We start from the raw sequence: 13,644 nt of genomic DNA, 5'->3' as shown, positions 1-13,644 counted from the left end.
TAGTTGAGTACACACCTCTTTAACCTTTCCAATACAAAATTAGTCATTATGAATTTATAATACCAAAAGATTTTAACTTTATGTTACAAAGCTGTTGCTGGCAACATGACTAACTGAAGCCTAATCATTTGAATTCATGCACAGAGGCTGAAACAGTAATCATCATTAATAATCATGATCTCAAACTTTTTGAACCTTGTTGCGCTATAGGAGACAAGCTTCTACTAGTTTGAGGTCTGATGTAGTGCCATGGTCGGCCAGGCGGCGTACAGTTTATTTTTTAGAGCTGATGGTTTGACCAGTAGAAGTGGAGTGTATGTAGCAAGGTCAGCAGTTTCATTACTCAGAGAGCTGGGAGTGCAGAGGCAGAGTTTGCAAAAGACAATTAAGGGGATGTCAGGTGATGTAGTTCAGACCGGTAGTTGGATTCGGATAAGGAGGAATAATGCTGGTTTGAGGGATGAATAATGGTATATAGTTCTAATTATGAGTTGTAGAAGGGGGAGGCAAAGTGTCAGCATAGTCTACCGGGGATGCCTCAGTCAGGGTACCTCACCCAACTTCTGCTTCCCCCACCCTTTTGCTAAGCCTGGGTCTGTTGAAGGTGGCAGTGCTGTTTGAGCACCAAATCAATGTCAATCAAAATACTGGTGAGTATGTTTGTTACCAAAATCCTGCAGCTCTATTTGCTGGGCAGATTTTGGAACTTTAGACAGCCCAGAGCTTTTCCCCGGCCTCCAGTATGCCTAGCTATGCTAACCACTTTCTGGTTCAGATAACAGGACACACCAAAAACACCGTTTCACATATGTGTGACACCCCTTATTTAGAAGGACAGACCCTTTCCACAAAAATCGAATGGTAACTGGGCCAATGTTCAGTCCGCCACATTCATACAGGCCAATCAGAAACTAAACTTATGATGTGGCAGGCATGCCCCTCCACCAAGAAGTAAACTGTATAACCCAAGCTTGACAGGCAACTGTTTTAATGCCAATATATGATTCTTCACTATCAGTGAAGCCAGCTGAAGAATAAAACTCTTTCTGAAGCCAGTCAAGAGAAGAGCAAACATATTTTCCACCAAGAAGCTTTCAGTGCTGTTCCTTGCTTTTCTTTTAATAAAGAAATGCTGTCCAGTTCTGACAAAAATGTCACAGCCATGCTAATCTTTTCATCTGCTGCCATTGTTTACAGGCTTGCAGTACAACTAAACCATGCCACAGCCATCACCTCTTTTTGCTTTCATGCAGTAGCTGAGCTCTCAGCCTTTGTAAACTTAGCAGAAAAAGTAAAGACATTTGTGTCTGGTAGGTTTATTTTTGTTGCTACAGTGTTTATGGCAGTAAATCATATACTGTTGGAAAGCCTGAGCATTCCCTTCTTAAATGGTGCCAGATTTGTAACAAACATGCATTTATGGGATGAGCAGCAGAACCAAGTATGTGGGTTGTGCCCATGAAAAATTTGCCAAATCTACTCTGGCAACGCCAAACAGCTTATTCTGCCATTGACTCTTCTTTTGAGCTTCTGTTACCCCTTCTGGAGGCAATCTCAATGCAGATATGGAGATGAGATTCCCATCCTACAGTAGTGTGTGACCAGCATGAGAGAAGTGCCAGGCTGTTGTAGCTGCGTATGGTTCTTCTTCAGGCCACTGAGGCTCCTGTTTGTTAAATGATTAGATTGTTTAATTGCCATTATGTCTTAATTCTTCAGACTTCAATTATCCAATACACCAAACAACTACAACAAACAAGAATCAATGAAAGAACAAGCTGCTTGACATTGGTAGAGAAGATTTGGCAAATTTTTCCTGGGTGCAACCAACACACTCAGCTCAACCAATCATCCCATAAATGCATGTTCATTACAAATGTGGCACTATTTAAAAAAGAAGTACACAGGCTTTCCAACAGTATATGGTTTATTGCCATGAAACATTGTTACAAGAAAAAATCTGCCAAACACAAATTTCTTTCCTTCTTCTGCTACGGCCAGTTCTGAAGAACTGACCCACAGGTCACTTGTTGTCTTTAACTGAGAATTTCTTTTCAATCAAACCAGCCCTAAAGCTTTATCTACTTAACATTATTTTTACTCCAAATGTAGGATCATGACCTAATGAGGGGGAAAAGCTGATAAAAATGGCATGGCCAGCGTAGTCGGTGTCACTACCCCAGCACTGTAGCATAGCAAAGCAATGGTTTGCAGTACTGACTAAATGGGGATGAATTTTCATTTCCATCAGGTTTCCTGCAACATGACGTGGATTACAACCATGGATGCATTTGTGATTATTATGGCACGTCTCAGCATTTTATACAGGCATACTAGTTTCATCATAACATAGGAGCCTCCAGTTTTTGGACTGAAAAAAGGTACAAAAAATATACCTGTGGGAAACACAGACACTGATACTAAACTGCTTGAAGTAACCCTTGACGATAAAGTTCAGTTCTATTCTGATATTCTTAACTTACAAATGGTAGCAAAGAAACTCAGAAATCAAATAACTCAACCAAAGTTCAACTTCTTAAAATACACTGGTATAGCTATATTTTGGTTCATCTTCCCACTCCCTATACCACTCTAGGATTGTTTGCACTAGTGTCAGAGCTTTATGCACCAACACACACACAGTCATGCACCCACCTCTTTTCATCAGTTACTACAAGATGTGTAGTTTGCTAACTAAATAGCTGCTGTTTAAAAATAGTTCAACATACCTATGCTGCTCCAGATTCTTAATTTCATCATCTTCTGATACATACACAATCTATATATGAAGACAGCATGTACATACTGAATCCTGCATTCATATGGGTATACTGTAGCTCTAATGTTCATCAATATTCAGATGGTTACATAACTGCATCGATAACACCTCTTTTAGTCTGTGCATGGTGGGAGTGGAAGAGATCAGGATTGGCAAGTGAGTGGCAGCAGCTTGACAGAAAATAAAATCTGCATACAAAGCTGGGGCGAGTGGATACCTCAAATATGAATGCTTGGAATCTAAAAATAAGGGTTCATTAGTCTGTGAGAATATGCAGCATCAACTGAAGCATTCAGCATCTTAACAGGGATTCTTCTTCTGTGTGTAACAACGTATTCTTGTATTACTTTATCTCTCTGGTGCAAAGATTTTTTATCCCCTATGTCTTTGATATTCCAAGCCATCATGATCTAATTTAATGTCTGAACATAAGGCCACAGAGCAGACCTTCAACTTGTCCTACCTATACAGCCTTTCCCCAAAGTCTCATACTTGGATCAGACGGGGATAATATACTGTACGCTGCATCTTGTCATGCAGGAGCCAGACTGCTCCGGTCTCCAGGGGTATCATTAGCGCAGCATCCGATATGTAGGGTTTTAGCCACGACTGGGCGGCCTGCAGTGCGCATGCGTTCCTCCAGGCTTAGGCCCCACACCCTGCCGGCTGCTACAGCCCATCCGGCTCACAGGACACCCAGGGGACCCCCCTGTCTGGTATTGGGGAGGAGCACTGAGCCTGTAGCATACAGACATAACTCTATATCATTTTCTTTTTGCTCTATCCCCATTTCCTCTTTCCTTCAGGCCTGCTCCATTGTGCCACCATTTCTTACCATTTTCAGACTTTCTAGACAGACTCAGGCTTCTCCTATGATGAATGTCCTTAATAATCTCTTTTCAATCTCAGGAGGAGTAGAGGGGTGGGAGCCAATTTAGAACTATCGGCCTGACGAGAGAGACTGTCAGGCTGTGGCTGCCTGGAGGTAATGGTGCCAAAATGGATTCTTACTACAAGTGCAGAGGTGGAGGTAATTGGTGATGCCTACTTGCTCAGTGGTTCCACTCTACTTTCCCTATGCTGGTTGGCTATGGCCCCGCCTGGCTGAGCTGAGCCTCTGCAAGGGCCAAACTACAGGTCCCTTACTAAGCCTGCTGAGCGGACTAAACATCACAGTTGGTCAATTTAGGCTGCAAGGAAGTAAGGCCTTGTACAGCTAAGCTCTTACTAGGGCAATGATTTTTTTCTGATCAAAGAGGACTCTCAAAGCAATACCTGCCAACTTCCACTTTAACTCACAGCTTAAAGAAGTACCCTTGATGCAGGTGTAGGCCATGTAATTCAGCTCTAAACTTAGACTGCAGTCAATTTATTTCTTTGCCAATGAACTTTTGTTCATGTAACTTGATTCACATCACAAGTGCCACCATAGAGTCATGTAGCAGTCTACTTTGTGAATCAAACTGTAACCAAATGTGTTATAAAACATTTCACACAGCTGTAACTGGGAGAGAAGATGTATGTTTTGCATTGCATTAAGTCTCATTGCATTAAGTTAAAGTGATTAACCTTTTAAGGTAGAGGAATAGGAAATCTGTCTTTGCAGGGACAGTACTGCACATTAATTCATGTGCAAACGGCAGTATGCATACAGAGGCAGTCACAGATACTGCTGAACTTTTTTCTTTCCTCACAGTTTGACAGCATTTTTTGCCATTCATTTCTGATCTTTCATAAAGCTTAGCGTGAGCTCAAGCAGGAAGACTTTTGTTGCCATTCATCCTTCCATTCATTAATAATCACTCATTCACGTGTGTTTCTTTCCCCTCTCTGTTGTCCTGCTCTGGAGATAACTTACGCTCTAAGCCAATCTGCCACAACCTCTCTGGATCCAATCATCCAGTTGCTTTCATATTTTCAAAATCAGTTCTCTCCTCCAGTCAGTCTTGTTGTTTCAGTGCAACCACTGCAACCCTCCTCCACCCCAGCCACCTCCATTGCATCTCATTGGTGTCAGCCATTCCATCAGTGAATTACAGCCTTGGCTGTAAGTGTTAGCCCTGCATTTTAGAGGTGACACCAATTCCTCTTAACAATGAAACTGAAACTGACAAAAAACATGATTGCAAACCTATGCAAGTAACTCACAAACACTGACCTTATTCATATCTTGCAGCAGAAGTTCTACCCAGCTGTAAAAAAAAAAAAACCATACATGGTACATAATTTCCCCGCGTTGTAGCGATTTGAACTGACAGGCGTTCAGAATGTAGCCCAATTGCAAGCAGTTCTAAGTTTCATCTCATTGCTTCGTGACTCTTTGGTCCAAACTGGGCTTGAGTGATTTTGGATGATATTTCATGAGACTGACCCTTCATAAACACACAAAGGAATGTAAAGTTGTATAAAGAGAGTGGGGGGTTAGTTGAGAAAGGCCCTGTGCTGTTGCTTCATATTTCTACAGACACACAGCATCCCTGCCACCCCAGGTCAGCTAGTCACTTCTCAAAATGACAAATTCCTGTTTAACTTGTGGCTGAATTACAGCAAAAGCAGCCTAGAAGATATATTTAGGATGTCAGAGACAAAAAGCAAGCTGATGCCTTCCACAGAGGGCAAATAAATCTAAAATGCTGGAAGAAAAAGTAATGTTCCAGATCCACCCTGCACCGTTTAATGTTTTCCCCCTGCAAACTGATAAAATGTGTCAGTGGATTAAAACTTGTATGAGAACACCAAAAAGCCTGACCTAGAACTCAAGTTGTTGCGCTATCAGCAAAGTCACTGCCTCCCTCTTCTGCTTGTCTCTCAGAGCAACAAACAAGGCCAGGATTGATTTAAGCTTGCATTTTCAGGGAATCACTTAACCTGTTCCCATCTGCTCATCTGCAATGTGGATGTTTGGTTATAGAGCTCTGTAAGCTTGTCTTGTATCTTTGCAGAAGTGTGTCGATAATGGCTGACAGGAACAGGTGCAATCGTGAAAAGCAATGATGAAGAAACAGCATGTCTTCATATGTGGCATCAGAAATCAAGCAGAGACACTTGTCAATACTTCTGAAACCATCAAGGTTGGTTTTTAGATAGGCTTGCTGTGCAATCAAATGAGAATAGCTTAAATTGAATAAGGGCCAGCTTGCTGAAGATGGGTTTCCTGGGATCCATGCAGAACACAGCCAGGTGTGCAATAGCAGAAATTACAGAAGCATGTAACGCTTACCACAGGGGGTGAGGGTCTGCATTCAAGTACATAAAAAACAATCTATAGTTAATTTTTTTTTAGAAAGCATCTTACAGCAGTTCCTTTACAGCATCTTAATCTATAGCCTTAATTCTCCATATGAGCATGGAGCAGAGGGATAATGTTTCTATATGCCTGTGTGGCTGGGGAGGGGGACCAGCTGACCTCAATACATGTTATTATCATGCCACAGTTTCTCAACGGAGCCTGTCATATCACTGTGTATGTGTTTGTGATCCACCAGCGCATCACATAGCAAATGGTGGGTGTATATTGTGCGGCAGATTCACTGAGCTGCCATCACAAGTATTCATGGTTGAAGAGATTAAGAAAATGAGTGCCACCTGCAGAAAGAAGACATTACAGTTGCAGCATGTAGGTGGCTCTGCTGTCCTAAATATTGGCAATAGTTCAAAATAACCTACAATAAAGTGAAAAACGAATGATATCCCTTTGAATTTGAATTATTCTCTTAATATAACAGTAATGACACCGAAAACCTATGGATATCAAAAAAACAGTTAATTTGGTGGTATACATGTTGATGACCAAGGGGGAAATACAGGATTGGTTGTTAAATTGTCGAAAGTAGCAGTGTTATGACCCTGGGTCATATTGTTTCTGTTTTACTGCACATGTGCAGCTCTGTGTGTCCTCCCCTGCAGTGTTGAGTGTGTGAGTGTGTCTTTGTGTGGGTGTGTCTAAGTATTTAGGTGGTGATGCAGGTGGCTGTAGCTGATTGGATCATTGAAGAGGAAGGTGCTGCTGCTGATTGGATCTGACCACTCCCCCAGCCTTTAAATGTCAGCTGCTGCAGTCTCCTCTCCCCTTCACCAGCCACTTCCAAAGAAGCCAACAGCTCTGTGATTTGTAGCTTAGCTTTTTGTGAATTGTAGATTTGAGTATTTAGACTTAGAAATTAGCTTTGGTGACTTGGTACTTAGATTGTGACTGTTGTAAATTTGTGAATATTTGTGTTAAACTTAAAGCTCTTGGCAGCAGGGAGTAACCACTTTTGTTAATTTGTTTGTTACTCTTATTAACTCAATTAAACTGCTGCTTAACTTTGCTTAATTTGTACCTGGCTTCCTTGGGAGTGGGAAGAGTGGGGCCACACATTGTGTTATGTCCAGGTTCCCCTAGACTGGGACGTAACAAGCAGAAATGAGCAAAATAACACTGTGGCAGGGGTTGATTGAAATAAAGTTATCAAAAGTTTCAATAATTTGATACTTTTCTAGAGTTAACTATACCAAGTACTAGGGATGTGCACGAGCTGACTAAATGATAACATGCCTTTGAAGACCCCAAAAGAATAACACAAGTGCATCTCAATAAAATAAGAATATCATCAAAAAGTTGATTTATTTCAGTAATTCAATTCAAAAAGTGAAACTCATATATTCTATAATTACACAGACTGATATATTTTCAGTGTTTATTTCTTTTAATTTTGATGATTATGGCTTACAACTAATGAAAACCCCAACTTCAGCATGTCTGGAAATTAGAATTTTGTGAAAAAGTTCAATAATAAAGACTCATGGTGTCACTCTAATCAGCTTATTAACTACAAACACCTGCAAATGTTTCCTGAGCCTTTAAATGGTCTCTCTCAGGCCATCTCAACTAGACTCAGCATTTTCATTGTGGCGTACAAACTGTCTTGTTTTCTTTAATGATTTGTTTAATGAGGAAGGCTTCCTACCATTTATTTCACTTTGCCAGGTTTACAATTTGCCAAATTCTCACTACTTTAGATATGTTCAGGTGCACAGCTTTGCTCCAAGCATTTTTCAGATTGTCCTAACTGCGCACCCCCCCCAAAGATATGACATATTTAGTACTCAACCATCCAATAGAGGTTTAAATTCTAAATTACAATAACTTGATCCAAAAAGAGCTGTTCCATAAATGGGAAAAATGTAAAACTGCCTGGGAGGCTGATACTGGGGAGCCCATTTTGGCTGAAACTTGGAAAAACATAATTTCTAAAATACACACTTGTCGACTTGTCACCAGCATGCCCCCTGTGTCAGTGCTCCCTGTTTCCCTTTGTCACTTTTTGGTCTTGTCAATCTCTATCCAATATCTGGACCCTGGTTTTTCATTCTCTTTCAGCAGTAGGGAATGAGACTATCAATCCCAACCCTCTGACTGCGATTTTCAGAGCGGCAGGAGAAGGGATAAAGCTCTCCCTTTCCTGTAAAAATGCTATCGCTTTTGCATCTCTGATTACCCGTCGTCTCATTTTGCTTAATTGGAAAAGTAAAACTCTTCCTACTTTTACTCAGTAGATCCGCGAGGTCATGATGTTTTTGAACTTGGAGAAAATCAGGTATTCTGTAACATGGATCTGCAGAGAAGTACAATAAGACTTGGTCCTTATTTGTAACACATGTCAAAACTTTAACACGGCTTTGAGATGTTGGGCCTTCCTGTTACTTGGTCATTGTATGTATGAGATTGCAGCTATGGGAAATTGTGAGACATGGTGTGTCATTCATTCTCTAGTTATACTGTGCAGATAGTACAAATCTGAGCATCAATTTTTTTCTTTTAATTTGTTCTATTTATTGTTTGTAATTAACTATTATTTTCTTCTTTTTACTTGTCTATTTAATCTTTGATATTCAATTTATATACTGATTTATTCAATCATTGTAAGTATCTATTTATTTTGGTGGACCATATTTTACTATAGTTTTGAATGTATACCCTGTTATTTGCCTCCTAAAGGATGAAGATGTGGGTTGGGGGCGGGGAACCTATATGTCATGACCTTCATTTTATCAGCATGTTGTTTTATATATGTAAAAAACAACAATAAATAAAGTTTTACAAAAAATTGTTCTCTCAGTGTGGATCAGTAGGCTACACAGTCATGGCGAAGACTGCTGACTTGACAGTTGTCTAGAAGACGATCACTGACGACTCGCACAATACAATACAATAACTTAACAAGGATGATAACAAGGAGGGTAAGACACAAAAGGTCATTGCTAAAGAAGCTGGCTGTCAGCCATTTAAAGAATTTAGGGAAGCTTCACAAGGAGTGGACTGCTGCTAGAGTCAGTGCTTCAAGAGCCGCCATGTACAGACAGATTCAGGACATGGGCCACAACTGTCACACTCCTTGTAACAAGCCACTCTGAAACCAGAGACATGTGGTGCCTTACCTGGGCTGAGGACAAAACAGACTGGACTGTTGCTCAGTGGTCCAAAGTCCTCTATTCAGATGAAAGTAAATTTTGCATTTTGTGAATCAAGGTCCCAGAGTCTGGAGGAAGAGTGGAGAGGCACAGAATCCACGTTGCTTGAGATCTAGTGTTAAGTTTCCACAGTTAGTGATGGTTTGGAGAGCCATGTCATCTGCTGGTGTTGGTCCACTGTGTTTTATCAGGTCCAAGGTCAGCTCAGCCATCTACCAGGAAGTTTCAGAGCACTTCATGCTTCCCTCTGCTGACCAGCTTTATGGAGATGCTGATTTCATTTTTGAATTTAGTGATGTTGGTTTGGTTGACCTTGATCTCAAGGGTAACCAAACCAGGTCTTTGTTTAAAGGAAGTTAATGATAGAAGAATGTGTTTCTTCTTCATTACCATATATCTTAGATTCCCCATTCAAACCACTGATTGTTGAAAAATGATTGTTAAATTCACCAAAAATCTCATCTTGCTTCCTTTAAACAGTTAAATGTATCACTCATTGTGAGTATTTCCTGTTTAAGGACTTTAGGTGCTCATCTGACATCTACCCTGTAGCAGCTTTAACAGCCATCAAGAATAACTATGAAGAAACGCTAAATCTTCTTGCTGATGGTTTCCTTTGCATTTTCAGATCATAAAAAGGTCCTTATATTAATTTAGGTTTATTTCATACCCAGTTAAAAACTCCTCAAAAGGGCTTTAAATAATGCTCCATGCTATAAAAATGTCATTAGATAACCCTTCTGTCTAATCGTTTCACCAGACATAAAGACGTGCTGTACATTTTGAAAAATGGGTAGTCTACTGCTGTTGGTACAATATGGAAAAAAATGAAAATCCATACTATCAGCTGATATTTACAGAAGGTTTGAAGTTCTAATATTCTGACAACAGTGTTAGCTTGCTGATGTTGGAAAGTTACTGAAGTTTCACCAACCAAGTTTGTTTATCATCTTGGCATCATGTACTGTTTTCCACAACTAAAATTACAGCTGCTGGACTTATCATTTTTGCAGGTATTGGATGAATTTCAGATGTCAAGAAGGGAAGATTTCACTCTGGAGTTACTCTTTAAATCTTTATGGGTTCACACATTCTCTAGACACTTTGTAAATCTGAATTGAATAATTCAACCAATAAGAAGGTCACCAAAAGTCATTCAGCTTCATCCTCTAGGGAACATTACTAAATTTTTATGATGAGAAAGGCAATAGATGTGGAGAACAAAAAGGGGGTCACCTGCCTGGCTACATGATAACAGTCATGTAATGTAAACCAAATACAAAGTTACAGTTAAGTAAATAGGTATCAGTTTTCTTGTTGTGTTTCATAAATGTTCCCCAGAATCCAGGATGTTGAACCTTGTCCAAACATACTGTAAAGTGCAAAGTGGGTCCAAATCAATTACCTAAAGAAAACATCTACCTACGAGTTTCTGGCCACCAACCATGAGAACATATTTAGAGCAAATTGCTTGTCAAGAAGATAAATGCATCAGCAAAGCATAGGAGTACTGCTGTTTTTTGCGACTTTTCTTGTTTGTGTCCTTGCACACACATGCAGATACACACAGAAAGTTTGCCAATTATAGTAACTGTGTGATGAGGTTTCTCACACTGAGCCCCATGCTACCTTTGCCTCTAATCCTTTGTTATTAATTATATCTTCAACAAGCCTACACAGTTCTTGTGGTGTCAGCACCGAGTATCCATGGCAACAGCCGGTGGGTCCCAGCTCTAAGAGAAGCTTGCCTGCACATGCACATGAACACATACATACTCTGCCGACTGACAAAACCATGCCTCTCTGCAAAGATGTTCCATTGAGAAGACAAATAAATCAGCTGCAGAGAATATACGTCAAAATAAATCAAACCCAACTCACCCATCTAAGTCTGGGCTCCCTCCAGTCTTTTCTCCTCAAAGTCTTCAGGCGTGAAACAATCCTCATTGGCTTCACAATATTGACCATGCTTCTTGATGTTTGTCGCTTTATCCAAACATGGCATTGAAGAAAATACAAAGGCTAAGAAAATAGAAGAATGAAAGTCACTGAAAATGTCAATATTTTGAGGTTAACTTGAACTAAAAACATTTAATTAAACTATATTAACTTTTAGGTATGTTTATTGTGAACCTCTAGCTCATCATGTAGCCTACAGATGATGAAATCATTACAACCACCTCCAGAAGACCTAAATAAATGTTATTGACTGACCTGCCCTTACTTGAATCCCATTTAAAATCTGTAGGGTTAACTGAAGACCAAGGTCCATACCAGGAGACCACCAATCTGTTATCTGGCAAAAAGGAGACACAATTTAATATTTTCATCAGGGGGGCTAAGAAATTGGACCCTGGTAGTTTTGGGGGTTTTTTGGTGGAAAAAAAAGTTTCTTTGTGAAAAGTAAAATAATGTAAGCATCCAAAATAAAACTAGGATGTTTGGAAAATTTAACAGCACTTGAGAAATACTTTTAAAAATGTATTTTTCATAGTGGAACTAATAATTTTGTTCTCATCCCTACATGTTAATTTTTTCAATGAAACACATAATTAGGCAGCAAAAACTCGTCAAAGGCACCATCTCAATTTAGAACACATTAGCAATTTACACACCATATGAAAAAGGCCAACTGCTGTCTGCACTTTTAAAATAAATCTTGTTTATACATTTTTGAGGCTTTTTACAAAGCAGGACACCTCTTACTGATTTTATATCAACATCACATAACATTTGTGTGCACATACTGAGTAAAGAAATAAAGAATCATCCAAATGTGATTAAACTGTATAAAGCCCTTTCTATCTTAAATAGGAGCTGCATAGGGCATTATTTATGGCCAGAAGTTATATGAAAAACTATGAAATCAAAGCTGTCTTAGTTTACCGCACCTGTACTTGCTAGGAGGCTAGCTGTCTGAAGCTAATCAGCCTTGCATGCGTAACATATATGAGGACATTTTATAAAGTCTTTAGAGGTTTAAAAGGGCTCTGCGTTTGATATTATTTGTGGATATAAGTCATGCTTTTTTCTTAAAGTTAAGACAAATTTACAAAATTAAAAAACTTTTGGCTGTCGAGATTGAAGGGAATTCGCTTACCACACCTGGCTAGTCTGAAGCTAACACTCATAACAGGTGTCGAACAAAGATCACGGCCGTTAGTTCGGTTGAGTTGCATTATGGGTGATGTAGGCACAAGCTTAAGAATAATGCCGATTTAAAATGTCGATATCTTTGCATCTCTTCTGGTATACTTTTTAAAATGGCCATTATGAATGCGTAATATTCTTTTGGTTGCCACTCTATTGCAAGACTTTCACTTGTAATTGAGCAAAGTGTGCAAAATTCTTGAACCAATCACAAGTTTCAGGTAAAATATCGATAAACAAAACATATGCAGAAAAATAACACATGATGTGAACCATTAATATACTATATCTAAAATCTAATGATGTAAATTTCTGCTAAAGACCTCTGCTCTCGACCTAGTGTTCTTTCATTTAAACGAAAAGTGTATATTGTTTTAGATGGCTAAGATTAGCTGACAGTCTGGTAAGTATAACAGCAGTGTGATTAGCATCTTGTTGTTTCTGCTGTCTTTGGTAAGATGACAGAAATTGGAGCTGCGGTGTAACAGAGGAAATATTGGCTTACCTTATAAATCAGTTTAAAATTCAAACTGTTTTTCTCTCAGGCTTTATTGTACTATTTTACTCTGTTGTTTGTAGTTTTACTAATGTTTTTCTGTAATGATTCCTCAGCATGCTTCTCCTCATCATGAAATCCCAATCTAGTTAAACAGGAGCTCCCTCTGGTGGCTTTTTCATTATGTACATGTAAGATGAGGGTGAATTTTTATCAACTGAGTTTGACGGGGCACTGTCAAGAACATTAATGTTTCATGACAGGACTGAGCCATCCACTTCAGCATTGAAAGTTACAAATAAACGGTTTTATTTTTGAAGAAAGATACTCCTTTCCAAACACAAGACTGTGGGTACATATGCAGCATTAAGGTGGACATTAACAGCTTAAAAGCACCACCTTATTGCTGAGATTTGCAAGAACTAAAGGTAAAAAAAGAATTGATATGCTTGATTTATCCAGTGTTACAATGTATTAATGTCATTTAGCACCATTTCTACACAAGCAAAGAGAACAACACAGGCAAAGCTCAATTACAAGTCAAAGTCTTGCGCATCCAACTTGAGGTCGAGACCAGTGTTGTAGTGCAGGTATACAGAGTTTACCCAATTATTTTTTTATCCATAGAGTATGCAAACTTGTATTTGACTACTCCGTAGATGCACTTCATTGCTTTCCTCTTTGAGAAAAATCAGAGAAGATGATCTATGTTCCTCTATTCACCCTTATGCACACTGTGCATTAAGTTTTTGCAATGGTAACTTTG

General features: G+C 39.3%; 1 protein-coding gene across 4 annotated transcripts in view; it reads right to left on the bottom strand.

The window, feature by feature from the left end:
- si:dkey-174m14.3 (uncharacterized protein LOC563117 homolog) overlaps positions 1–12,391 on the bottom strand; it is a 79,730-nt gene extending 67,339 nt beyond the window's left edge. The window contains exons 1-3 of one of the 4 annotated variants that reach the window (XM_041806195.1): positions 12,333–12,391; positions 11,447–11,528; positions 11,114–11,254 (exon numbers count right to left, since the gene is read on the bottom strand). In XM_041806195.1, the coding sequence (XP_041662129.1) occupies positions 11,114–11,200 (87 nt within the window). In that variant the 5' untranslated portion in view covers positions 11,201–11,254; positions 11,447–11,528; positions 12,333–12,391. Of the gene's footprint in view, positions 1–11,113; positions 11,255–11,446; positions 11,529–12,123; positions 12,197–12,332 lie in introns of those variants that run through there. The other 3 variants (XM_041806196.1, XM_041806197.1, XM_041806198.1) reach the window with 3 other exon arrangements.
- Between the last annotated feature and the right edge of the window lie 1,253 nt (positions 12,392–13,644).

This window comes from Cheilinus undulatus, linkage group 14 (genome assembly GCF_018320785.1).
Source record: "Cheilinus undulatus linkage group 14, ASM1832078v1, whole genome shotgun sequence".
In the NCBI taxonomy this organism is placed as follows: Eukaryota; Metazoa; Chordata; class Actinopteri; order Labriformes; family Labridae; genus Cheilinus; species Cheilinus undulatus.
The sequence above is the reverse complement of the archived record's forward strand: the minus strand, read 5'-3'. Positions and strand labels throughout refer to the sequence as shown.